At 37.9% G+C, this 27,402-nt stretch overlaps 4 protein-coding genes across 5 annotated transcripts; 2 read left to right on the top strand and 2 right to left on the bottom strand.

The window, feature by feature from the left end:
• Nucleotides 1-2,468: 2,468 nt before the first annotated feature.
• Nucleotides 2,469-10,627, top strand: LOC110050445 (U3 small nucleolar RNA-interacting protein 2-like). 2 transcript variants are annotated; one of them, XM_020756366.2, is made up of 14 exons: nucleotides 2,469-2,597; nucleotides 2,758-2,858; nucleotides 4,368-4,477; nucleotides 4,845-4,912; nucleotides 5,458-5,499; nucleotides 5,878-6,004; nucleotides 7,014-7,135; nucleotides 7,514-7,606; nucleotides 7,685-7,785; nucleotides 7,975-8,115; nucleotides 8,731-8,793; nucleotides 9,286-9,440; nucleotides 9,896-9,975; nucleotides 10,244-10,627. In XM_020756366.2, exons 1-14 carry the CDS (start codon nucleotides 2,523-2,525, stop codon nucleotides 10,406-10,408), a joined length of 1,443 nt encoding a protein of 480 aa, XP_020612025.2. In that variant the 5' UTR covers nucleotides 2,469-2,522; the 3' UTR covers nucleotides 10,409-10,627. The 2 variants fall into 2 exon arrangements, with proteins under 2 accessions (XP_020612025.2, XP_020612023.2); XM_020756364.2 differs by having other exon boundaries at nucleotides 9,893-9,975.
• On the bottom strand, nucleotides 10,566-18,429 carry LOC110050447 (mitochondrial inner membrane protease ATP23 homolog). Its single transcript, XM_020756368.2, has 6 exons — nucleotides 18,318-18,429; nucleotides 18,145-18,190; nucleotides 15,939-16,020; nucleotides 15,292-15,426; nucleotides 14,515-14,601; nucleotides 10,566-11,247 (listed from the first exon to the last, which is right to left on the bottom strand). Exons 1-6 carry the CDS (start codon nucleotides 18,427-18,429, stop codon nucleotides 11,110-11,112), a joined length of 600 nt encoding a protein of 199 aa, XP_020612027.1. The 3' UTR covers nucleotides 10,566-11,109.
• A 221-nt stretch (nucleotides 18,430-18,650) lies between these two features.
• On the top strand, nucleotides 18,651-22,238 carry LOC110050444 (uncharacterized). Its single transcript, XM_020756362.2, has one exon. The coding sequence runs from the start codon at nucleotides 18,651-18,653 to the stop codon at nucleotides 21,177-21,179; it is 2,529 nt and encodes an 842-aa protein (XP_020612021.1). The 3' UTR covers nucleotides 21,180-22,238.
• Nucleotides 21,940-26,874, bottom strand: LOC110050446 (UPF0462 protein C4orf33 homolog). The gene is made up of 6 exons (XM_020756367.2): nucleotides 26,778-26,874; nucleotides 25,262-25,448; nucleotides 24,585-24,642; nucleotides 24,048-24,099; nucleotides 23,451-23,644; nucleotides 21,940-22,878 (listed from the first exon to the last, which is right to left on the bottom strand). The coding sequence occupies exons 1-6, from the start codon at nucleotides 26,790-26,792 to the stop codon at nucleotides 22,785-22,787; spliced, it is 600 nt and encodes a 199-aa protein (XP_020612026.2). The 5' UTR covers nucleotides 26,793-26,874; the 3' UTR covers nucleotides 21,940-22,784.
• Nucleotides 26,875-27,402: the final 528 nt, after the last annotated feature.

Here is a 27,402-nt window from a genome sequence, read left to right as displayed (position 1 = left end):
TCTCTGATTAGCCTCTTTCTAAATCGGGGGTGATATTTATAGACGCTGCTTTTCTGACCTTTATGCTGAGGTGATGGTACGCTACGCTCTCAAGAAACTTGTTGGAATTGTTGTACTTATCACTTTGTAACAGTTCACATTTAATCTTTCCTTCTTGGTCACGAAATGCCGCCAGATTTGTTGAAAAACACGACGAGTGATTGACACAAAGAAAACTGCACTCTGGAGGCTCTTTCACTGTAGTTGAATCCAAAGGGGTTACGTTCAGGTAACGAAACTTGTGTGCTGCAAAGTTAGCGTAAGCCACACCTTCCCCTGCATCTCGCTTCAAGGCTTTGGAGCCATCCATGTAAGCTTCACTTGCTGCTTGATAAACCGAGATGGCGTTGAAAACAAGAAAGAGAATCTCTGCTCGAGTAAATAAACTAAACATGGTCATTAGTTACAGCTACATCAGAGTCGTGGTCGGAGAGAATTTCGGTGATATTATAACCTAATTTTTGTGCATGAACGAATTAGCGACCGAATCATTCCCTGACTGGAAATTCGAGTCTACAGGGTTCCTTTACGAAAGAACCGAAGTAGAAGTGCGTTGGAGCTTGAATAAGTTGGATTAAATATACTGCCAACCTTTTAGATATGCTTATGATTTTTTGTGATTAATAATTGACGACTTCCATTGATCGATACTTAAATTCAACTAATTATCTGTGAGGAACAAGGAAACCTGAAAATTTACTGATTTCAAGGGAACAAAGAATATTTCTTGAAGTAATTTGAGGGATCAGGGGATCTTTCAACTAGGAATTAGAGGCTTGGCAATAAAATTTATTGAACAACGGAATATATTAATATAATGTGGAACAATGGAGAAACTGTGAAATTTTTAAGGAATAGAAAGAATACGTGTGTACCCGCTGAGAGTCGACCTTCATCGCTTTAACAATACAAAATGTTTTGCTTCTCGATTCTTCCAAACATCTTCTAAGGTTTTACTTAGTTAAACAAATTCCTTAATCTGAGATTCCCTGGTGACAGAACAAAGTTCATTTATTATTATGATTATTTTTAAAAGCTTCATGACTATTGCTAAAAGTATCCTTACTGAAGCAAATGATGGAGATTAAAGTCTTTTCTTTTTTCTTGTTTATAAGAAACAAATTTTACTCAATTAAATGGATCCCTTAATCTGAGATTCTCTGGCGGCAGATCTAAAGTCTTTTTTAACAAAAAGGTTCATGTCTATTGTTAAAAGTATCGTTACTAAAGCAAATGGTAGGGATTTAATTCTTTTCTTTTCTCTAGTTTATCAGAAATAAATTAAATAAATAGATCCCTTAATCTGAGATTCTCTGGTGGCAGAACAAAATTTAAAAAAAAAAAAAAAAAAAAAAAAAAAAGATTTATGACCATTGTCAAAACAATTGCCACTGAAGCAAATTAAAGTCTTTTCTCAGTTTTTTCTTGTTTATAAGAAACAAATATCACCAACAACATTTTCGCCGGTAAAAGTGAACTAGAAATCTAACCAAAGCACAAAGCAATGACAAAAACATACGTTGGCTTTATATTCCTTTAGCTTGCAAAATCATTGGGGAAATAGGAATACCAGCAAAATTTCACCCAGACTGACTGTAGAAGTTAATCAAGCTGGGTGGCTGATCTGACAGAATTGGAGGGGAAAAGGTCGATGTATATCTAGAATGCAAAGAAATAGAAAGATATGAAATAATACAGGTATTGACTGAGACTTTGTTTCTATCGCACTTTTGTTATAATAGTCGCACTTTGTAATAAAATCTTAACACCTGCCACACTCTATATTGACAATACAAGTTGCACTTTGTAATAAAAAAGCTGGTGCACTTTGTAATAAGACACTGTCGCACTTTGTAATAAAGTAAGCTGTCGCACTTTGCAATAAATTCAACTGTCGCACTTTGAAATTTTTGCCACTTTGTAGTGAGCTTAGTCTTCCCCCTGCAATGTTGTAAAACAATTAAGAGTAAAAATCAGCGATAATAATTTCGAATGACGTTTCGATGACTTGTTCATTATTTTCAAATTCTGAAAGTCAGGTTCCTGTTAGTTCTGTATATACTGAGAATGCCTGTGAAAGTCTCGCTGCATGCGTAGCGGTTTGCAGCCATGTTCTTCTTCCGTGTGTTTTGGCGGGCTTTGGCGCAGTGATTTGATTACCCCGGTTAGGCGGGTCACCCCACTCCGCAGCTTTCACCTGGAGAAAACTCCGGGTAATCCGCCTTGGTGGAGTACCCCACCTAACATGTGAACACGATCAAGAAAAAAAAGAGAGATTGTATGGATAGACTGGTTACCCCACCAAGGCGGGGTACCTCACCTGCCCGAGGTCCCCCAATTCCATGTGAACAGGCCCCTGATACACGAAGGACACGAAGGACACGAAGGACACGAACAAGATACCTTCCGGCGACCAACCGCTGACCGAACTCGAGAGACTCTGGGCTCCAGTTTCCAGGTTTCTCTCGGCAATAAAAAACAAAATGTCGGGCTTTTTCTTGGCGGACAAGAAAGGTTCTTCGTCGAAGCCAAGGAAAAGACAAGCTAAATCATCTCAGGTAAAGTCTCACATTCTGCCTAGTATGCATGTTGAAATAATCGTTTGCATTTGTCTAATATTGAAGTAAATTTAACACTATGTATACCTGTAAGCCGTTCAGTTCATAGAAGCAGATACGAGTTGCGTGCTCACGTGGTTTTACAACGTTTATTTCGTAGGTGTTGGGATCCAAAACTAAGAAGCAAAAGAGCAAAAAGCCATCGAAGAAGGTTGAATACATAGATGAAGATGAACTGGGAAGTGATTCAGACATTCCAAGGTAAAAATTCTTCTCACTGGCTCTCTTACTGTGCTTGCCTAATGTATTTAAGCTTATTAAGTGTATTGTAGCTTACTTAACTGGCGTTTTGTTATACAGTCAACTCTCGTCATAGCGAAGACACCCTTGGGACCGTCATTTGGTGTCAGCACCGCCTGGTTAGCTTAGTTGGTAGAGAGCCACAGTCTACTGTGCGGACCAGCACTCAGGGTCTTAAAATACCTGAGGAGAATGTGCTGCCCTCGTAATTACATCTGCAAATAGTTAGATGTTCAAGTCTGTTCGGATAAGGACTATAAACCATAGGCCCTGTCAAATCTCCTGCATCTTCAATGTTACATGGTTAGCAGGGGACGTTAAAGAACCCACACACTTAACGAAAAGAGTAGGGCATGAAGTTCCTGGTGTTGTGGTCTGGTCTTGTTTCACGGGTTGGTGCTTCATACAGGGTTGACCTCGTTGCACCTTTCCTCCTTGGACAGTGCGGGAGGTTGAGGGTTGCAGCCCCAGACCAGACCAACATTCAGGGTCTTAAAATACATGTAACTGAGTAGAATATGCTGCCCTTGTAATGACATCTACAAATGGTTAGACGTTCAAGTCTTCTCAGATAAGGATTATAAAGCATAGGCCCTGTCTCCTTCATCCTCAGTGTTACATGGTTAGCAGGGGACGTTAAAGAACCCACACACTTATCGAAAAGAGTAGGGCACGGAGTTCCTGGTGTTGTGGTCTGGCCTTGTTTCATGGGTCGGTGCTTCACATAGGGTTAATCTCAATTAATCAGCCTTTCCCTCTTGGACAGAATTGTCCGAGAAAAATTACTATGACTGCTATGACTATGACTATGGTGTCTGTAACAGCAAGAGTCTGCAATAGTGGGATATAATGAAAACACTCAATTTTTGAGTATAAAGTGTCACATTTCAGATTTTCAGTTTCTTTTAATTTGTTGTACTAGGTATACATATTTACCTTGATTCACAATGATATAATATAGGTCAAAACAGAGTACAAACTAGTAAACATTCCATGACTGAAGTATAATTATGTCATTCAGTATGTCCAAGTTGTCTGTTGCAACAAGAGAAGAACAATAAGAATGTTAGTTTGGGATCACTTGAAGTGTCTGCAATTCCATAATTAGTGGTAGTCCATAACAGCCTAGCTGTTTCCATACCTTTTTTGTAGCTTCAGTTGGGGATGTAGCTTCTGTCTGTGATAACAGATGTCCATAATAGTAGGGTTTGTTTCCTCAAGGCAAGAGGTGAATATGTTGTGCCCAATTGAAGCTACACTGTGATCCCTTAAGTATAAATCTTTAAGGCTAGCTGAGTGCAGTTAAGTTATCGTTAGTAAAAAATATAATGATGAAGTAAAGCTTGATTTTTTCTTTTTTAATGGAAAGCCTGTGTTAATGTAGGTGCTGGTTTAGATCTATGTGTTCTTCAATATTACGGTATTTTGGTTTACCAACTGAATATCACTAAATTGCAACATTTCTTTCAGTGATAGGGAGGAAGATATGGTTGAAGAGGGAGAGGAGAGGGATGTTGAGACTGCTCAAGAGAAGCGACTTCGTCTTGCCAAGCAATACTTAGCACAGTTAGAGAGTGAAGGTAAGAGCGAAGAAACTGTTGGTACATGTATGTGTTGGTGAACAAGTGAAACACTACTCATCTACATACTAAGGTAAATTAACTGCCATTGATAGACTTGCCCACAAGACTGACATGTTTCTAGAAGGAGGAGTTAATTATCAATACCTTTGCATGAATTGCAATTTGATTGCCTAATTAGGAGATTTTTTTTATAAGAAAACGTAAACCATTCCTAAATGTGCAAACGAACTTGATTTGCGCAAAGGTATTCACTTGAAGAACTTATGGTCCTTTGTTATTATGCTAATTCGCAGAGACTGTATATAAATCAAGTCTTCGCATTATTTATTCACTTTGTCTTGAGAATGGTGTCATGTATTTCCAGAACAAAAAAAGAAAGAGTCAGATGACATAGATCATGATGCTATTGCTCACAGACTTAAACAGGATGTTGTAAGTATCTAGACATAATTCTTAGTATAAATAGTATTCAACTCAAATAGATTATTTTTGTGCTCTTGATTTCTATGAGGTGATAGCCTATGAGGCTGAAGGCACATTGTAATCAATTTTCACCCCTTATAAATCAAATGAAAATACATGTAATCTATTTATTTTACTGGAATTCTTATGTCTCCTCAAGGTAATGATCTCCAACCATTTCTCTACATAGTAAGTTCATGCTTTACTGCAGGTCTACTGAATTGTCAATTGAAACTTGAAGATGTGCGCGATCATGCACTTATCAGCTAATTGAGAAGTTCTGCAATGATATCATGTAACTTACTGTGACTGTCAGTTTGGTTTTGTATTCTCTTTTTTTCAATATTCTCATGAAGTGTTTAAATTACAAGATAATAAAAAATTACAACAAAAGGATACAACAATTTATATTTAAGGTTGCATCATTATTTCTTTCAGAAATATTGTAGCATTATGGTAATCATCAGAATTAAATATATGTTGTATACATGTACATTCTTGCTTTTATTGTCTAGCTCGAGCAAACAGGCAGATTACAGAAAAGAATAGCTTCTCAGGTATGATCATGACATTAATAGTAGCACCATCCAAGGCTTGTGTATTTGCTGATGGTTAGTGCACTGGTCTCCAGATTAAGTAGTCTGGGTTTGAGCTTTGCTCAGACTCACTGTTTTGTGTTCTTAGGCAAGATGATTCACTCTCCAAGTGTCTCTCTCATCAGCCAGGTGTTTAAATGGCTAGTGGCATGTGAAATGCTGGGGGTAGGCTTGCAGAGGACTAGCATCCCATCCAGAGAAATTAGAAGTACTCCTAGTCACTTGGTAGTACAGAAACCTGGGATCAGTGCTGGCCTGATATGACACTTGGCTCAAACACAGACTTTACGTACATGTACACATGTCAGCATAAAATAATTATCAATATTTACTCAACAGTACACACAGCCCTCTCCTGCTGCGATCAGAGTTCTGAGAGGTCATCAGCTGTCAGTCACATGTCTGTGTGTGTCACCTGATGACAAATTTATTTTTTCTGCTTCAAAAGACTGCTCCATCATCAAATGTAAGTATGACTACATGTATATATTAAATCAAGCTCTAAAGTATGGAGTTTCCCTCTTGGGTAAGAAAAGCTGGGTTAAACCTTGAAATTGCACCATCGGGGACCTCTAATGAATTTCAATCTAGTGATGTTTTCAAGGCCCTCACTTTTCCCTGTTGCTTACTAGTGAAAAAGGAAACTATTTTTTTTGTGATTGGTGTGAAATGTGATAATTGAAAGCATTTCAGCCATAGATTTGAAAAGTCATACTCCTATTCAATCCTGTACTTATACTCTGCTGATGCTGCTTTGCTGCTGAGGTGTATAGTTATTGATGATTATTTTAAAAACATCAGTTTACTGCTATATAGTAAATGGTTTGAACCCAGGAGTATCAATAGTTTCTACGGTGTGATCGTCCAGGTGAGGGTAGTTCTGAAAAGAACTGTTGTTGGTGACTGACATTTCAACAACCTGAGCGGATGTCATCTTCAGAGTCAACTGAATGGTATGTGTCAGTTGATGGTGTCTTAAGTCTGGTCTGCTGAAACTGATTGGTCAGGTTAGCTATGCTGATGTTTTGTCAGTCTTTTAATTTGTTGTGCACGTGGCAAATATCAAATTAAAACAAATGCTGCAAACTATTTGGAACCAAGCTCGTGTTAAGCTCAGTATTACTGTATTGTTTTACATTGCACAGGGTCCACTAATCACCATTATTAGCTATTTATCAACTTGAACCTGAGAAAGGTAAAAGAACCAGTCATAGCAAGTTATCAAACTTTAGCCCTTTGTCAGAGCAAAGTGACTTTGGCTTTGCTTTGACGAAGGACTATAAAGGCTCGAAACACCAACTTCACTAAATTGCTTTGGCTTGTTAGTTCACTTTAATTTATCAACTTCAAGTCGATAAATACCTGTAAGTGTTTCACTTGCCTGCCAATGTAGCCCAGCAGTTTCTTTAGACGCTAATACGGTTCAGAAAAGTTTTGTCTGATTGATGTTTTCTGGCTTACATATTTGGTGACAGGGAATATAGAAACAGGCCAGAAGGAGGGGAAGATCTCAGGCTGTCACAAAGCTAGTGAAGGAAACAAAGGCCACAAGGGACATGTTCTGTGTCTTGCTGTTACTTCTGATGGCAAGTTTTTGGTGAGAAGAAATAAGAAGAATTTTTTGTCTGCAAACTTTTTCTTGTATTTGGTGAAGATTGTATAAATTCTGGTAGCTAGGGGGAGGAGGAGTTGTGTTTATTACCATCTCAGTCTGCTGGAGAGATTGATTTGTGGTAAAAAAGTTTTCAAACCCATTAATTTGATTATTCATATATTTTAAACAATGAAATCATAACCACACGTGACATTGTTTGGATGTTGTACAGGAGGAAACCTTATGACAATGGCTGCCTCAGACATTGCTGAATAGTGAAAGCTTTAGATGATAAATTGCATGCAGCAGAGGGCCCTTTGGAAGTATAGATTTTTACATTTATTTATGATTGTGTTAGCATCTGGTCATTTTTTGTTCAAGGCTAGTGGCGGAAGAGACAAAGTAATTCACATCTGGGATCCTTGCTCACTTCATCACCTTCACACATTCAAAGGACACAAGGATGCAGTATCAGTGAGTTTAGAAGACAATGTTTCTAGTTAGACTTAAATTGAAAACTTGTGGTCTAAAGCAGCTGTGTTTCTTTGTTAGGGTGTGGCTTTTAGACGGGGAACTCACCAGCTTTTCAGTTGTTCTCATGATCGCACAGCAAAAATTTGGAATCTGGATGAGATGGCTTATGTAGAAACTTTGTAAGTCTTATTTGTCAATTTTTGTAACTGTAACTTGTGGTTAGTGACTTAAAAGTCTTAAAGTGCTTTATCCCTTCTTTTTTGTTAATTCTCAGCCTTTTACTCTTGCAGCCTGCAGGATTTCTTTGTATAGGGCCAGGTTGATTTCCATTAGTTAATCTTTGCTCTGTTTTGTTTGGTAAATGCTAGATTTGGACATGAAGACAGCATCACTGCCATCGACAGCTTGACAAGGGACAGAGCTGTGAGTGCTGGAGGAAGAGACCGAAGTCTTCGCGTGTGGAAAGTAGTTGAGGAGTCGCAGTTGGTTTTTAATGCACCAGGGAACATGTAAGTAAATGAGATGACTAACTAGTCTTCTGCTTGCATAATGAGAGAAAGATATTTCATTGGATTGTGAACATGTGATTTGAAATTGAAGCAAGGAGCAACTATTTGCATTCTCTGTGGTGCTGTGTCTTATGGCACTTTGTTACCTAAATGTTTAAATCTGGCATATTAATTTTTGTAAGTTATTAATCATGATTGTACTGTAATTCTATTTTTGTTTCTGTGGCAAATCAATATATATATATATATATATATATATATATATATATATATATATATATATATATATATATATATATATGTATATATAGTTGATATAGAGTGAGTAGACAATTGGATTCTGAGAGAATTGAATTGAACTGCATTTAATTGAGGGTTACACCTATATGATTGTGCAAATGAAAGTTAACACTAACCCTAAATCTGATCAGGCTAACTGCAATGCCCCTGAAACTGGATTTAATATATACTGGCTTCAGCTCCTGGTTCAATGCCATTGTAACAGACTTGGTATTTTTGTACTTGATCTTTACAAAAGCATGTGAAGTTTATGTCTTAAATGAACTGAACAGTAAACTAGTAAAATCAATTATTTTATTCACACTTCATCTTCAGAGGGTCATTGGATTGTGTGCAGTTAATTAATGATGAGCACATGGTTTCTGGTGCAGATGATGGGTGAGTATACCCTGTTGTTTCATCACACTTCAAAACACCTTTACATGTAATTAAGGTTGCCAGCAATACTCCAGTGGTTGTATCAACACTCTTCTAGGTGTTGATATGAAACAATGTCTCATGATTAGACAATGTCTCTTGTGTGTGACATGTTACATAGCCAATTTTAATCCTTATTAATACATTTTATTCCAAATTCTAGCTGCAATTTTAGCATTTTTCAACTTATAGAGTTAAAGGTAACTGTGCATCGGACATGACAAGATTTTTACATGATGTATTTGAATGGATATTTGCATCTGTAAACCTTCTAAGTGCATAACACAAGTACCTTAAAATTGAAACTTTCCATTAAATCATATTAACTGATAATATGAAACACCACTTCAAAATTATTTGAACACACTGTCTGTCAGATGGCTATCTTGTGCGGTGTTACAAAATTCTAAAAACAGCCATATGGATAATGGATTTAGTTAATTTTACCAACAGCTCACTATCTTTGTGGAGTGTGACGAAAAAGAAGCCTTTGTGTACAGTTGCAAATGCTCACTGTAAACCTGATAACAGTTCTGATGAGTGCATACCAGATGAGAGTTGGATAACGTCAATAGCATCTTTGCGAAGTACAGATCTCTTGGCCTCAGGTAACACCTTAGCATGTATATTGTTTCAATTGGTTTTAAGTCACTGAAGAGGAGGGTCTAACAGGACTTCTTCAATCTCACATCCATCCACCACCATATTTGGGTCAGTGCCACCATCCCACCCCAGTCAGAATGTTTATCACGATCCACCTTGGTTAGAGTTAAATTTCACCATGTAATATCCACAAATGTGTGATTGTCTGTTATTCATCCTGCAATCCCCCGTCAATTTTAAAACTATTACGCACCTTGCCTGTCAAAGTGAGTAAATCCTGAAGCAATGCCGTATTATTATTCTGCAACCTGCCTTTAAAATTTGTCATTCCACATTGCACATCCAGTTTTCCTTGCATTCCACATTCTGCCAAAACCTATTATGTTGAACCCTCAAGGAAGAAACTGCAGCAACAAATGACTGAAATGTGACTAACTTTGTTTAACAACTTTGCCAGCAGGTTCTTGTGATTCATGCATCAAACTCTGGGAGTGTGGAGATAGTTTCCGAAGTCTCAAGCAGCTCTTCTCAATACCTATGGTGAGACTTACCAAGCTCCAAAGATTACTTCTCCCTACTTATTCTCATTCAACTCTTTCAATGCTAGTTCTGAGAATTTGGTGTACCAAACCAATATTCTATTCTTAAGCTGAAGTTTTCTCTTTTCTTATTGCCACCCTGCTTAGCATTGGATTGATTTTGTAAGTAGAAATTACACATAAATCACTCTTGAAATTTCTAAGGAAACACATTATAGCAAATTTAATCTCTACAGTTAACATTTTTCACTGTTATTTAATCTTGCCAGGTTGGGTTTGTGAATGCATTGTCCTTTTCTAATGATGGAAATGCCCTCATAGCAGGCATTGGACAAGAACACAGACTGGGCAGATGGTGGAGACTTAAAAATGCAAAGAACTCTGTTTGTGTTATACCATTACAGAGAACAGTTGAAAATGGAGGTCATGCATGACATCTACAAATATGTACATCATGTAATGATAAGCTTCTGGTAATAATGTAAAAAGCTGAGCTACATGTATCTTGAAACACAGAATGCTGTTTATTGCAAAATAACTAATGGCTGTATATTATTCTGGTTATTGGTGGATATGTAATAAGAAAATCAGTCATTTCAATGTGTTCTTTATTGTCGAATTTTTATACCATTAAACTAGATTTTATTCATAAATTTCCAATGCTTGGTAAAAAATATCTTGTTATCAAGAAAGGGAACAACATAAGAAAACCAGGTTTCCTGTGGTAACAATGAAAGTTTCATTTTACGATTCTTGCATCTCAGTTAAGAGAATTCTTGTGAAAATGACGGTGTTTCTGGTATTCATCCTGTGTCAATCAAACTGCTGATATACTGAGTGTCCCACATATCATTCTTAGGGCAAGTGATGACATCAGACATCGGTCAAATTAACTGTTACCTTGTTTGAGGCTCTTAACTTAGAAAGTGGGAAAGAGCAAAAAAGATCACAAGAAATGTCTGTGCTTTTCCCATTCCTTTACTGGTGTCTTTTTTTTTTTATTTTCCCAACAATTATTGTTTGAGCCCAGGACAGAATACTTTATTTATAGCATAAAGTTGATGTGATCAGGAAGCATGATTCCTTCTCTGTTTATGTGATGTTCTGTTGCATCATAGTCCACACAGTCCTTCGTTCAAGGAGGTATGCGTTCAAATGGTTCTGTATCATGGAAACAGGCATCAAATACACTCTCTACAACTTTCTCTGCTTCCTCCTTGCTTATGTTTCTGACACATAACATGGATTTAACTGCTCTCGTTTTAACACACTCCTGGCAAAAAAAAAAACATTGAAAACAACCGTTTAGTTCTAGAGAACATTGATTTGTTTAATTTTATAAATCTCTGGGAAGTGTTTGTAACTGGATGGAGCTGACTGCTTGTGGGATTGATCCTTGTAAACAGCCTATGTAAAGGATTCCCGTTGTGTTTATGGCCCTGAAAATAGACTACTTTGGTCCCTTACAGTCTACATGATTAAAGACACAGGTTTTTGTGTTGTAACTGTACTCAGCCAAAACATACAGTGCAGCTCAGATATATCCGAACCAAAATATACGCGTAATGCGCGTCAGCCCAATACGCGTATACGCGTATGCATATACGCACATACGCGTATGCATATACGCACATACGCGTATACAGCATATACGCGTATGCCTGATTAGTATGTATGAGCTAACCTATTGTTTCATCTTTTCTTATCAGGTCATTGTTGTTTTCAATGGCTTGACAGCTTGCCACAGAGCGAGAAAGAGTTTTCTTTATTTTGAATACGCGTACACAGTATACGCGCGTATGCCTACAGACTAAGCAAAATGTTAGCTGAAACTAACATTTTGCAATTGGGCACTTGACTGGAAATTAACTGACTGAATATTGATCAAAAGAGAGAGTATTTTGTCGTTAAATCAAAAATTTACTTTTTTTTTTTTTTTTTGTCAAATAGAACCGGGGATACACGCTTCAACAATCCCATCTTCATGGAGCAAACATCACAACCGAAAGATAACATCTTCTCGAAACAAAGTCTGAACACGGTCCAAGCAAGCGACTTGGAAACGTGTGCCGAAACACACAACTTTTCCTCGAAGAAAATTAAAAATAACAAAATGTGAGCGGCGCACCATGGAATCTTCGATAAACAATTCTTTTGTCAGGAAAAGAGTAATTTACTATTTGAATGAACGGTTTGTGTCAGATACCGGAGATATCACTTTCTCGACAAGGTCGAAACGCTTCAAACAATAAACATCTCGCAAGCGACTTGCCGACGCATGCCGAAACACAGAACTTTTCCTTGAAGAAAAAATAACTAAACGTGAGCAGCGCGCCATAGAAACTTTGATAAACATTTCTTTGGCTAAAGAAAGAGCATTTTACCGTTTGAATGAACGATTTGTGTCAAATAGAACCGGAGATATCATTTTTTCGACAAGGTCTTCGGAACGCTTCAGACAATGAACATCTCGCAATCGACTTGCCGACGCATGCCGAAACACAGAACTTTTACTTGAGGAAAAAATAACTAAACGTGAGCAGCGCGCCATAGAAACTTTAATAAACAATTATTTTGACTAAAGAAAGAGCATTTTTCTGTTTGAATGAACGGTTTGTGTCAAATATAACCGGAGATATCATTTTTTCGACAAGGTCTTTGGAAAGCTTCAAACAATAAACATCTCGCAAGCGACTTGCCGACGCATGCCGAAACACAGAACTTTTACTTGAAGAAAAAATAACTAAACGTGAGCAGCGCGCCATAGAAACTTTGATAAACATTTCTTTGGCTAAAGAAAGAGCATTTTACCGTTTGAATGAACGATTTGTGTCAAACAGAACCGGAGATATCATTTTTTCGACAAGGTCTTCGGAAAGCTTCAGACAATAAACATCTCGCAAGCGACTTGCCGACGCATGCCGAAACACAGAACTTTTACTTGAGGAAAAAATAACTAAACGTGAGCAGCGCGCCATAGAAACTTTAATAAACAATTATTTTGACTAAAGAAAGAGCATTTTTCTGTTTGAATGAACGGTTTGTGTCAAATATAACCGGAGATATCATTTTTTCGACAAGGTCTTTGGAAAGCTTCAAACAATAAACATCTCGCGAGCGACTTGCCGACGCATGCCGAAACACAGAACTTTTACTTGAGGAAAAAATAACTAAACGTGAGCAGCGCGCCATAGAAACTTTGATAAACATTTCTTTGGCTAAAGAAAGAGCATTTTACCGTTTGAATGAACGATTTGTGTCAAACAGAACCGGAGATATCATTTTTTCGACAAGGTCTTCGGAAAGCTTCAAACAATAAACATCTCGCAAGCGACTTGCCGACGCATGCCGAAACACAGAACTTTTACTTGAGGAAAAAATAACTAAACGTGAGCAGCGCGCCATAGAAACTTTGGTAAAAGGAAGAGCATTTTACCGTTTGAATGAACGTTTGTGTCAAATAAAACCGGAGATATCATTTTTTCAACGAGGATCTTCAGACAATAAACGCTTCGCAAACAACTTGCCGACGCGTGCCGAAACACACAACTTTTCCTTGAAGAAAAAATAACTAAACGTGAGCGGCGCACCATAGAAACTTTGATAAACAATTTTTTCGTCAAGGAAAGAGTATTTTACCATTTGAATGCATGATCTGTATCAAATATAACCGGAGATATCATTTTTTCGACTAGGATCTTCAGAACGCTAATTCAGACAATAAACATTTCGCAAACGACTTGCCGACACGTGCCGAAACACAGATCTTTACTTGTAAGAACATAAAGTTCACGTGTTAAAATAGGGAGTTCAAGCGACTGTATCAATTTTCTTCCCATTTTTAGTAGCTTAAGATCAAGTGTTCATAAACGGTAGTTTGTCGGTGAATTTGCGAAGTGATCGAAATATGATAGCTTTTATTGACCGGCTGACGTTTTAACAATATGCAAATTTCGCTTTGAAGCCATTTTCATTCTCAAGAAACATAATGTCCTTTGTTTGACTAACAATGCTTCACATAAAGAAACTTGTGGGAATGCATAACAAAGAGACATATACGCGCGTATATACGCGTATATATGCGCGTATATACGCGTATATGTGCGCGTATTGACATACGCGTATACGCAAAATACACTCGTATGATACGCGTATGCGTAGTTCGCTTATATCTGAGCTGCACTGTAAAACAGGGGCGTAGCCAGGACTTTTAAAGGGGGGTTACACTCTGTCAAAGTGATGCTACTCACCAGATTGTCATCACGATATTGATTTTGCCACCTGTTGTAGGTTGTTTGCTTAAAAAGGCTTACAAAAGGGGGGTCACAGGCACCCCAGGGCCCCCCTAGCTATTTATAGCCACTCAGCTCTCGGAGGCTAATCTACATTATGATCATTGACATGAAAATGATAGATATTTTTGTGTGCAAAAGTTATCACAATTTAAATGTTCTTCAGGTGATGGCTGCAAAATCATGATGTTAAAAAGACTAAGCTTCAGGTTACATTATTTTAACAAATTATGTAATCGGAAAGATACCTGCTGATGAGCTCTCCATCTGAATTTGAAGCGTCCAAATGCCTCCTTAGAAAACCAACAATCCCCACTCAGGTTTGCAGCACGAATCTATGGGTACAAACAAAAAAATAAGTGTTTTCTATTTTGGTGAGGACTATATTCTGGGGAAGCATGGCCCCATACCCCTCTAGAAACTCGTGCCTTTCTGCACTTGTTTAATAAATCAGTCACAATTTATCCTAGATCTGGGAGGGTTACAGACTGAAGTGTCTCCTTTCCACGGTATGCTTCATTCATACCTCCTCCAAATTTCTGGTATTTTGCCTTTTTACAAATCCCACTTCCCACTTTTTCCTCAGCCTCCACCCTTGTTTTCTCCTGGGACCCCCCTGTACCTTGTAATGAAGGGTCCTTTTAACATATCGACATCAGCTTTTCATGTGTCTGTCCCGTTACTGATCATGAATTTCGTCATAACATTGTCAAAGTAACTGTGGATCCATGAGGCGATAGCCAAGTGGATCCGCAGACTACTTTGACAATGTTATGACAAAATTCATTGTCAATAACAGGACAGACCCGTGAAAAACTGACGTCAGTTTGTTTTGTTATGATAAAAAATTGTCAAATTGTTCGGTCTCGCTCATTGATACATTGCATAAATTATAAATTCATGTGTCTGTCCGCTTATTGACAATGAAAATTAGCCAATGAGCACGCAGGAATTTCTGCAGTTATCGCAAAAATTCATATTGAGGACAAGCAAGTTACCATCTATAAAATGCTTGAAACAAATACCTCAGTACAAGCTAAGTGCTTCACATTGTCAGGATCATATTTGATTCTGCAATTATCATATGCATGGATGAGCTCGTGAGTTAGAACATTTTCCATTGCACTTTGGGTGTATATTGCATTCTCACATAGGAACATCTGTAAAAGGGGAAACAATATAAAAACATGACAATCATCCTAACAAAAAAATGGCCTTAATGAGCTGGACTATTCTAAATTTCCCAGATAACCATTCTAGACACCTGGTGCAAGGATTTTCTCTTTCTCCATAAACAAAACAAAGCTTCAATCAAGTCCCATCATTATTTTAAGAAATATCCAACCAGACTTGGACCAGACCTATTTGCAATTTTAAATACAGTAGACACCCACTTATAAGAAACTAGTGATTCATAACTTGTTGGCTGAAATTTTGGCATCTAATTCCCCAATATGAAAGAACTTGCTGGGCTTAAAAATTGAAACAGGTTCTTATCTGGAAAGTAAATTTTAGTGTACTGGGAAACCTGACTTTTCCTACTTAACTAATGATTGCATGTAACATTCTAAATTTCCTACCTTTAAGCCAGGGGAGGTATTCATTCAAGTAATGTGTCAGTATGACATATTTACAGACAAGTATGTGAAAAGCATATTATTTTGAAGGTTACCTCTTTGGCATCATGATCAAATCCTCCAACAAGCTTTGGGTCACAGGGTTCACATACGAAGTGTTTGTCTGGATCCACATCACTTAAGGCAATCACAAATAATTTTGGAGTTAAATAATCCTTTCTTAGCAGGGAAGGAGGGGAGGGGGTGGAACAAGGGGCTGGGGTGGGTTATGACATGCATGTTTCTCTTAAGGGAGGGGTCACCTCTGGGTGAGTGACTAGAGTGAAATGAAATAGCTTCATTTGTAAGGAAATTCAAATAGACGAAAAAGAAGCAGACATTTAACGATAAAAAATTGCGATAAAACATTAATGATGATTTACATCAAGGAGCACAATCCTAGTCTCAACACGCAGACAGATTCCATTCGTGTAAAACTCTTTGATTAAAAGAACATTCCATCACCCACTGTCTTTTTAGTAATTAAAAATTTTTTATCTTTGACTCTGACTTGATAATGACGTTAGCCAAACATTGAAACATTGTCAACAAACTTTTAATATGCTTTTATGAATTGTTTTATCGCAATTTTTTTTTATTGTTAAATTCAAAGAGCCATAATTATACAGGATCTTCTAAAAAATTGTCCAACAAAAATATCCTGTCTTATAATCCATCAAATATTTTTGTTCATGTGCGATTAGTCTAAACACGTCATGTGACCGAATATTCCCCAGCTGAAACTGGGGAATATCTGAGAATATTCCCCAATTTACAAAACTGCACACGTTACGAAAAAGATTTGAAGAATAATAAACACAATAGCCTCCATTTGGAGCGAAAATATGCTCAGATATTTGTCCTTGGACATTATCTGTTCCTCGAAGCTCACAGTTTTCCTCGAGCTATGCTCTCGGAAAACTGTTCACTTCTCGGAACTGATAATGTCTGCGGACAAATATCCTAGCATATTTTCACACCAAATGGAGGCTATTGTTTATATATTTTCAGGGTTCAAATAAAGTTTGAACCATGCCCAGATTGTTGTCCTTTCGGAGACTAATTCAAATTTTCCGCCAAGCATCACCGACCCCTTTCACATGGGAGTCCCCTTTTCTCTGGAGCCCCTGTATTGGCCTCATTTGTTGTTTTCCTTGAAAAAAAGTGGATGTCTCAAATTTCCCTTGACCTCATGACAGATGCAGTGCTTGTCAAAATATTCTCTGATCAATGTGTGTTGATACTTGTTTCATTTTTTGATAGTCAAATTTATTTAGGGCCTGTTTACAAGGAGGGAGGAGTGGGTTAACCCTAGCTGGAGGGCAAAACATAACCTGAGTTTAACAAGCAAAATTTCAGAGGTACAGTAACCCTACAACCTGGCCGTACAACTTAATACACTCACAGGGTCTGGAAACAAGTAGAAAGTTAACCCCAGTAGGTGGGTTAACCCTACCTGGAGTGTTTACAAGGGAAAAAGTTAACTCATCTGCCATGGTAACCCTAGCATGTAAACACGACAAAGAAAACAAGAGGAAATGTGTGAGTCTAGTCTATCAACTTTATTGGTCTCATAAGTTAAATATATACATAAGTAGTAAATCAATAGTAGAAATGAAAAGGCCAAAAGGGATTGCGCGAACGGGAAAAAGTATCCCTTGCGAGGCACAACCCAAAATCTAATTAAAAAATTCTGATAAGAAATCTAAAATTTTAATGAAATGACAATAAATCTAATTAATTACTAATAGTGCACAGTTAGGTGCAAATAAAAGAGTCTAAAAAACAACAACAAAAACAAAAACAAAAACAAAAACAAAAAAAGGTGCAAATAAAATCAGTCAGATAAAATTAAGAGCGGTGGCAAGGGCAGTTACGGGAAAGGAACCAGGTGCTGGGCATGTCAATATTATGAGTAATGTCCAGTAAAGGAAGCTTAAAATAAGTGGCGCGCAGAAAATTTTTAAACATACTTAGAAAACTAGTCACGAGGGACGAGATTACAGATAATGTTCCAGGGTTTTACAATTGTATCGAAAAATGAGGCCTGAAAAGTTGCGTTTTTACAGTAGGCAGGTTTGATACGAGTGTAGGGTTCTTAGAACGAGATCGGCCACGTGTGACCGAGGGGTAAGGCCGCTTCGCTAGGGTAACCCGCTTACAAGGGTATTAAAATATACCCTCTCTCCTTGTAAACAGGCCCTTAGTGATATAAATACATTTGTTATCTCATAGTACTGACTAGCTATTCTAGGTACTTACCATCCTAGTCTACTCATAGCATCCAGCATGAATCTAACATATGCCGCTAAAGGAAGCACCAGAAACGTTTAGAAGGTTTGTCATGAAGCCCTCGCGTGATTGCATCACGCCACCCTAAATTGTCAAATAAACATTCGATTTAAAGGTCGAAAGTCTACCTTTCGGTTACTTACAATTTCGACAGGCTTTTGCAAGTCTCTCTTTGCATTTTCGGTGCAATCTTGCATTCGATTCTGCAGAAGGCTTTCGTGTGCAATCTTCACCGTGTTCCAAAAGTTCCGCCATGTTGAATTAACATGCGGTTCGCTTTGCGGGCTCATTCAGCTGTTTTGAGTTGATTTTAAGATGGCGGACACACTGTAGACTACTTTACGCGTCACTTTACGGTTTCCTGAGAACGACAGGTGATTTGATGGCTAGTCTGCTTGCCTGTGCAGGTGTAGCTGCCCAGTTTCATCACCGATGCCAGGAACTCCTGAGTGCTTAAGCGTGAAGTTTATTTGCCAATGCTTCGTTCATGTTTTAGTTCACTGTTAAGTTCTAGGTCCCGTCGCCTTAAAAAGATATGGATGTTCTGCTTTCTCTCTCTGACTTCTGTGGCAGCTACTGTCTTGGTTTATCAGATCTTATTTATGGACGGTTCAGATTATCTGACAAAGTATGAAGATGAGTACCGAAAGTGGAATTCGCTCAGAGACTGGCCGAAGGTGTTGCGTTACAAACTGATCAAAGCCATAACAAATTCAACAGCCTCAGCATGCCCTCCGTTTTCCATACAGACCATACACACCAAGCCGTTTTCAACCACGCCGGCATCCTGTCGTCTACCAGTAGTTCGAAAAGAGGCCTGTTCCTTTGCGAAATCCATCTTTACGATGAATCCTGCGAATCAATCTTGCAACACCTCGCAGGTGAATTTGTGTAGGATGGAAAAGACACCAAGAGGATACCCTAAAGTTGAATGCCATACCACAAGCTGTGGATCATCAGACATTATTTCTGTGGGATTCATCGATCCACACGATGGTTCCCTTAGTTGGCGACACTTTTCATTCCTTCAAGACGTAGAGAAAGCCCTCAATAACTATATTCAAAGTGCACCGGCAGAAGACTATTTCCCTTTTGCTTTTCTGAGGTGTGATGAATTCTGGAATCCAACGGCCAAGACTCAGCTTTTTCTTCTTCCACCTAGAGGTGCAACAGCTGATAAATCCCGCGATAAATTTCAAGTCAAAGCAATTAATGTCAACATTATGCTAATCGACTCTGTCTCCAGACCTCATTTCTTTCGCTCCCTTCCTCAAACTGTCAAGGCTTTTAGAAGCATTAACGCAAATACATCAGCATTGGTTCTAGATTTTGAGCTGTTTCATGCCATCAAACACAGGACATTCGAGAACATAAATACCTTGTTTTCAGGGGAACTTCTTGACATTGAACAGTTTGTTAACCCTGTTCCTGTCAAAGCAGATGTAATGTTTAACAAGTTTAAATCTTTGGGATATCAGACAATGTGGCAAGAAGACCTGTGTTGGACATACGAATGGGGACTGGTTAGGGACTTAAAAGTTATGAACCAAAGTTTACCACTGAAGGAAATATGGCACAACTTAACATCTACGTTAAAGAAGAACTCTATTGATTTCACAGGAATAACCCACTCAAGCTGTGAAGTTTTCAAGAGCTTTGGAGTTCCAGAGCCTTTCCATGGCCCCTCGAAGATATGTTATGGAGGAAAACATTACCACAGCTTGTTTTTACACTTCTTGGAAAATTTTCTCCAGGAAGTGAATGCAGATTCAGATAAGAAACCACTGTTCTCTTTTTCAATGCTGAATGTGGGCCATGAAGACAGTGGACTTAGAATTCAGACTTTTGATGAAGGACTAGCAAATTTTGTGGAGAATTTAGGCACTGACCCAAACACTTTGAGCATAATACTATCAGATCATGGCAACACCTATGGTGCTTTTCCCAGAACAATGGAGGGACGGTTTGAAGTATTTCAACCACACTTGTTTATTGTAATACCAAATCGGGTTCAAAACCTGCTTGGCAAAAATAGAGTGCAGACATTAAAACAAAATCAAAAGAGACTGGTGTCCATCATTGATTTGCATTACACCTTAATGGCAGTTGCCTTTGATATTGGCAACAAGGGACTACAGCAGCATCTTGGCCTGTTTGAACCAATTTCAAGAAACAGAAGTTGCGAAGACCTCCAACTTCTCAGTTCTTCACTTTGCGTTTGTCAAGGATGGGAGACAAAAGTCCATGGAAACTCATTTCACTCTATTATAGCTGAATTTGTGCTAGGGCAACTTAATGGAAAGATACAAACTCAGTTCCTTGAAAACATCCAAACAAATAGACCAGTTTCTGGTTTTGGATCTTGTGAAAGGCTCAAGGGAGAAAGGTTTGATAATGTGCGAGAAAAGAGAAATGGTGAAACTCTCACAGTCTCCCTTGATATTTACGTCCAACGTCAGGAATTGTTTTCAGCTACAGTTCAAGTGATCACTGAAAGTGTGCTGATTAACATGAAATTGGTTCAATACACAAGATTCAGTGAATATGGCATTTATCAGAGCTGTGTAGACAAGGGAGTTGATTTAAGACTCTGCATCTGTGAGCAAAGAACAACAAAACATAATTCAACCACAAACTCACCTTCTGTTTCAAGAGAAACTTTTGCAACAACCAAAGAACCACCAACGCCAAAATGGCAACATTATGGCAATGTCTTTGATTCCGTTACAAGAGCTGATGAGATGCATGAGAACTGCCTTTTCATCCTTTTACGAGAACACAAGAGAGGTGTGGTAATTGAGGCTGCTAATTCATGCAGTTTTGTTACATATACCATTGATCTTCATTTGTCACTAAACAACATGCAAGTGTCAGAAAGGACTCCTATTCATAAAGAGCTGGGGCCTGGTGCCATACACTTCTTGATAGCTGTGATTCAACTTGATCCTAACATCAACTGGAGCTGGAAATACACTGTGAACTTTTCATGGAAACTCATACGTTAACAAGATCTTTTTAGTTAAATCAGACGTGATACAAGCATCAGAGATATAGTTCATATGAGGAGCAGTTTAAAAGTAGCTGTTATTGATTTAAGTGTTTGTATCCCCTACAGAGGTTTTCAGTTTTACAGCATCTCTGTAGAATGGTATTAGTCCCAAAAGCTTTCATCTCAATTCCAATGCTTTTCCTTCTGAAATAGAACCATAAAGTTCCTGCTTGAGCCATGCCCATCCTAGTTGACAAGAAAATGTCCCAGGCTCTAGATAAGTATATAATAATTATGGTCACTACAGGAATGATAAATATTGCCACAAATATTTTTCATAAAGCGTCATCATGTAAAATTCATACCCTTAAAACATTTGGGACCTGATAAAAACCATGATTGTGGCCATGGAAGCAAGGATATTGAGCACAACAATACATGGCTTAATTATGCATGTTTACACATACTTAAGTTATCTTCTACAAACTGAAAAAAAGAATTTTGTAGAGTGCAAACCATGATTCCTAACTTTGAAGTGAACACCTTCATGTACTCCTCCGAAAGTGACATACACCAATCTCTGTGGCTGATTAGCTTGGATGGACATGGCTCAAGCAGAAATTTTAATTGAAAGTGTCAGAAGCATAAAATGGTTTTAGGTCTATTATCAATACCTTACAGTGATAAAAAACTGCAAAACTAGACATTAATTGTTTCACATACTGTAGATTGCCCACAGTGTAATTCAAGTTGAAGAAGCAGAGATTTCATCCATATGGAGTTAAATATTTTATTCAAAGCTAATGCCTGTGTTTTTTCTTTACAGGTAATTTGACTGAACATAGATTATTAAACATATATGGATTACTTAAGCATTAAAAGGACACATTTCCTATATCACTTAGTGGTTTCTCATACATTATTTGCTCATACTTTCCTGTGAGGTCATGTTTTACTTTTTAATACAGGAAAGAAATATTATTATAAACTAACGTTGAAAATAATTAGGATAGTGGCAGTTTAAACTTGTTAGTAGCCTCTTGGCTTGGAATTAAAAAGTGTCTCTTGTCCATAACTTGAATGTGTCTTATTTCCTGACCAGGGTTTGTTAAGTGCTTAATTATCTATAGAAAAAATTCTCAATCGTGATTGGTTCTCCTTATGCCTATTTGTCACACAATCAGCATACAATCATGTGGCAGTCCTACTAAAGGTATTCAGTGACAACTTTTTGTAACTGGATACCTGTTAGTGGATACTTACGGCATGCACATGTCAATTACATGCACTTTCGTGGCTTCCTTAATGTTTCCTACGGTTTTTAAAACTTATGGAAAGCACTCCTGACCTCTTTTTGCTCAAAAGAAGTTCTCAAAAGAAGTTCTCAAAAGACTTCTTTAATTTTGAAATTTGTTACGGATACAATTAGTAACTGAACCTTGTGTTATACAATTCAGGAAGTCATCATGCTTTTAATTTCAACTCGGTCTACTGCTGCATGCTGGTCCAAAATTGAAATAAGTTGTGCTATTACTCCCTAAATTGTGCTTCACTTGGTCCAATAATTTACTATTAAAAAAAAATTATAGTAACTATTCATGATTGTTCCTTGATGTCTTTGTTACATATGAGTCCAATAGTTTGATTCTGGTTGTCTCCAGGATTCAGGAAATAATGCCTTGAAATCAAAGTTCTTGAAAAACTGAAGGCGATGACTGAAAGGAAGATGATTGATTATAGTAAACAAGGTTTAAAACTATTTTTTGCTAACAATATTACCGTATATATTATTTATTTGGCTTGCTTTAATGGCAACTTGTTTTGAGACTCAAGTCTGGTGAAATGTTAAGACGGTAACAGCTTCATTGGTTTGGACTGTGTATAATATAAGTTGGCAATACATTGGTTGGCCTTACTGGAGTGGTTGATCTCTGGCTGGGACCAATTTATTGTGTTTTTAGATGTGGCACAACTTCATCAGTGCTCCCATCAGTGCACAATTCCAAGGTATTTTATTGTCACAGTGCCTTTCCCCACCCAGGAATGTAAAAATACTTGGGTTGTGGGGGATGGGGTGGGGTTAAAAAATTACTAGTGACTATCATCCCATTTAGGGGTAGTGACAATCAATTCACTCCAAGGAAACCAGGACAAGCTCTGCCACTGTCTGCCACTTCAACCCAAATGTTGTCTAAATTTGTATCCAGTAAGTTACAGGTACTATTTATCTTGGTGAAAGAATGAAGGCAAGATAGTGCACTATGCCTGCCTTTTGCAGTCTACTTACAAGTCGGGTGTGTGGAAGTCCTTGGAAGCTGGGTACAGTGCTTCATACTGTCTCCCATTCCCAGATCCATGGATAGCATATGCATTAATCTTTGTTACTTCAGGAGGGAAGTATTCTAATGGTATAATGGCACTTCCTTTCCATGTTTTGCTTGCATCATCTATCTCAGCTGTATAATTTAGATCAAGTTTATCCTGAAGTGAGAATGTCACATAATATTATTATGTCATTGAATAATTTGCTGAAATAATTTTCAAGAGACTTGTAAATATGATAGCAGTGAGTCCAAAATATATAATTAGCTTTTAATGGCAAAATGCCAAACTTTTATGTTTTAATAAAACAGCCACTTCACTCTCACAGTGCCTCTCAGGACTAAACATTTTAAGTCATCCTCTACTTCATTTGTTTAGGTTTTTTAGTATCACACAGTTTAGTACGCTGTCATTATTGCAAAAATATTAATATAATTCCAAAACCATGAAAATACAGAGAATTACCTGCTAGCTGGCAACATGGCTCTAGCTACTTTGATCCTTGCATATTTTTCATTATTTTATAGTCGCTGAAATGGCAACAAAAGTTCTTTCACCTTACCTTTACCATATTTCTTGTGCCATTGAGAAAAAGCACTAGATGCTGGCCATGACTAAATAAAATACAATGATAACAAAAATGGTTTTAGCTTTGTTTTCATTCAGGATAACCCATAAAGAACAGTGGGAGGAGAAGGGAGGGTACTTTTCTTACTTTATTTTAAATGTGCCAGTGTAGAATTTCAGGGAGACTGTCAAGTTTGCTTTTTGGAAAGCTGGTTCAGTTTCCTTTCTGGGGTCATTTGAAAAAATGAAGGAGGACTGAGGACAAGTATTGTTATTTTGAATTGAGGTCATACTGTATTGACAACAGATATTTCATCATCATCATGATAAGATATCTGTTGAAAATGATGAGGACCACAAAGATTATAAACCATGGAAAAAGACATTTCCATGGTGATGGTAGTGGGGCTGCAATTTAATTGGCACTTCTGCCTACAATAATGCTATCAAGTTAATAATGAAGTAAATTATGTAGCTTGTACATGAGCGGAATCAATATTTTCTAGAGACTGTAACTTAATGAAACACTTACGGGCATAACTCAACCTCCAGATATTTATCTTCTTTTCCCAGGAAGAAAATCTCAGCCACTACAATTAAGAGCAAACAAGAAATAAAAACCACCCATTCAGTCCAGAGATACGTGTGCCAGTTGAGGTTATAAAAAGTCAATTTTTTTATGTCAGCTAGGAATGAAAAATTAGTCCATTTAGCGTTGGCATGAGCTGGCATGAAGTCAAAGCCCAGGGAAGGGGGGAGTACTCCCTATAATGGCCTAAACAGGGGGGGCTCTACCCGAAAGGGGTTCCTTTTTCAGGCTTCAGGTATTTAAAAGGGTTGGAAAATCACAATTTAAGATATGAAATGATAGGGAAACTTTTAAATGGGCCTTTCATATTTAAAATATTTCCAACAGATGCACCTTAGCTTATGGCTGTATCATTTAATTTACCCCTGTAAACACTACATGAAAATGACAATACTTCCTTTTCTGGGGATTTTATCCATAAGACAGGCCAGTTATAGCAGTTACATGAAAGTGGGACTTTGTTCAATAAAAGGTGTTCAAAACGGGTACCTTTTCTGTCAAATTGGTATATAAAAGGGCTAGGGGCAAATAGTGGACCTCAGGGAAGGGCCTTCCCACAAAAACTTTGTTGAGTACCCGAGTCAAAACTATCAACTTGCAGTTACCACTAGCAACTTAACCTTCATATTCCCACAATTCAGGGCAGGGACTTCCTGAGGTCACCGGTGGAGGTCCTGGATCATTAAATAGAGGTCCAGCCACATCAACCCTCACTGAGGTCTTGTTTTCGGAACTAACTTTTAACTCCACAGGGCTGTGATTAACAGGTTCCGCATTCCAAGTTGTTGCTATGGAGAACACAAAATCCTGTAAAGAAGAATCAAAATTAACATTTACAATTATTTTGACTTTGACTTTTTTATACAGTGACGAATGACCTGACTAGAGATCCTGGGATCTGGTCCCTGGATAACATCACTAGTTATTACTGGCAGATCCAGGGATCCAGGGTTCAATCCAGGCTTGGAGTGAGTATTAGATCCTTCTGTCAGGTCCCAAAAATAGCCCAAAATCCCATATAAAAAGGACAGGGCTGCTTATCGGAAATTTTGAAAAGAGCGCCTAAGAGATACCAAGATCCTGCTTTGTGGGTGTGGCTTAATTTTTTTTCACCCCTAAGAGGTAAATAAATAAATAAATAAATAAATAAATAAATAAATAAATAAATATCTTAATTGACCACTTCTCCAATGAGACTTTTCAGGGCCAATGAAACCAATTGATGAAACAAATAATGCAAATGACCATAACATGGTTAAAAATCCAAACTGGCAGGGGGCACAACAGTTGGTTGCGGTACCAGGTACCAATTCTAAAACAACACATTTACTGACACTTTCATAACTTTTTATAGCAACAAAAACAATTGCTAAGAATAATTTCTATTCATAAAGTTGATTGAAAAATATCTCCTGCCATATATCCATTTATTATATGGAGAAGAGTGTTTTACTGGGAACTAAACCACTCGTAGATTCCATACGCCACTTCATCAGGGACCCGAGTGGCGTACTTTCCGTATGTCACCTTTGTGAGTGTCGTATCGTTCAATGACTTCACGATTCCCGCCTTTTGCTTTTGTTGAATTGGTTTCTCCATATAATAAAAAGAACATTACATGTTGGCTCGAAGATATGAATTTTATGTTCTCGTGGCAAGAACAATATCTTGCCACTCGAACATAAAATTCATACCTTCTCGCCACCGTGTAATATCCTCTATATATCCTGTCAGAACCCGCTGTTGACCTATTGAGCCTGAACACCCTAAAAGGTACGTTCCTCTTTGTGTCTCCCCCCCGCTTGCCGCCGGTGCTGAGGGGAACTTTGCTGTTCTTTGGGGGCATACCTCTTTCAGAAATTTTACATGTGTAATTAAAATATTACAATTGAGAGCTCTCAGAGCTTTGTTCAATTTATTGAGTCTTTATTGAGGCGTTAAATCGGTGACTTTATCCCGAAGATCTCTCTGTTTCATTTGATGTTTCCGAAACTGTTAAAATTATGCCAATTACCTTGATCGAATGAAGTCCCCCCAGTCACCAACGCAGCAGGTAAAATTCCCATACCCTTTAGGCCGGACACAAAATACTTATGAAACCAACGGAAAAGTAAAAAGTAAGGGAAATATTTATACCTTGCGATTCCCCATCAAGAGTTACAGTCGAAAGCAAGGTCGATTTACGTCCACACTGGCCTTTTTAGCCTCTCTTTCATGTATCGCAGACCGGAAGTAAAACTATAACGGTGTCAAATTGCATTTTGTAATGGGCGATGAAACGACAGCGTTAGTCGCGGAAGTGGATGGCAAAGGTGGGGTACCAATCATTCATCACGCTGAATTTTTCCATTAAATCACGCATCAGGGAGATTTTTTTTCATCAATCACGCGTGACGTAAAAAAAGTAAGTACATAGCCAATTTTACTTTCTCGACCCTAAAAGCGTTTTTAAAAGAAGAACTTTGCCGATGTAACCACAAAAATGCATCGGCAAATCTTAAAGCCCTCATTATGACCCTTCTGTAGGGGATGAATGAGATGTAAGCTGTGTAGGTTCATGTGGGGATTAATGAGATGTAGACTATGCAGGTCTATGTAGGGGATTAATGAGGTGTGGGTATATGTGGGGAATTAATGAGCTGTAGGCTATGAAGGTATATGTGGGGGATTAATGAGCTGCAGGCTATGTAAGTATATGTGGGGGATTAATGCGATGTTGGCTGTGTAGGTTTATGTGGGGATTAATGAGTTGTGGCTATGT

This window comes from Orbicella faveolata, unplaced genomic scaffold (assembly GCF_042242905.1).
Source record: "Orbicella faveolata isolate gen_17 unplaced genomic scaffold, um_ofav_v1 contig_35, whole genome shotgun sequence".
Classification (NCBI taxonomy): Eukaryota; Metazoa; Cnidaria; class Anthozoa; order Scleractinia; family Merulinidae; genus Orbicella; species Orbicella faveolata.
Note: the sequence above shows the minus strand (reverse complement) of the source record. Positions and strands in the feature narration are given on the sequence as shown.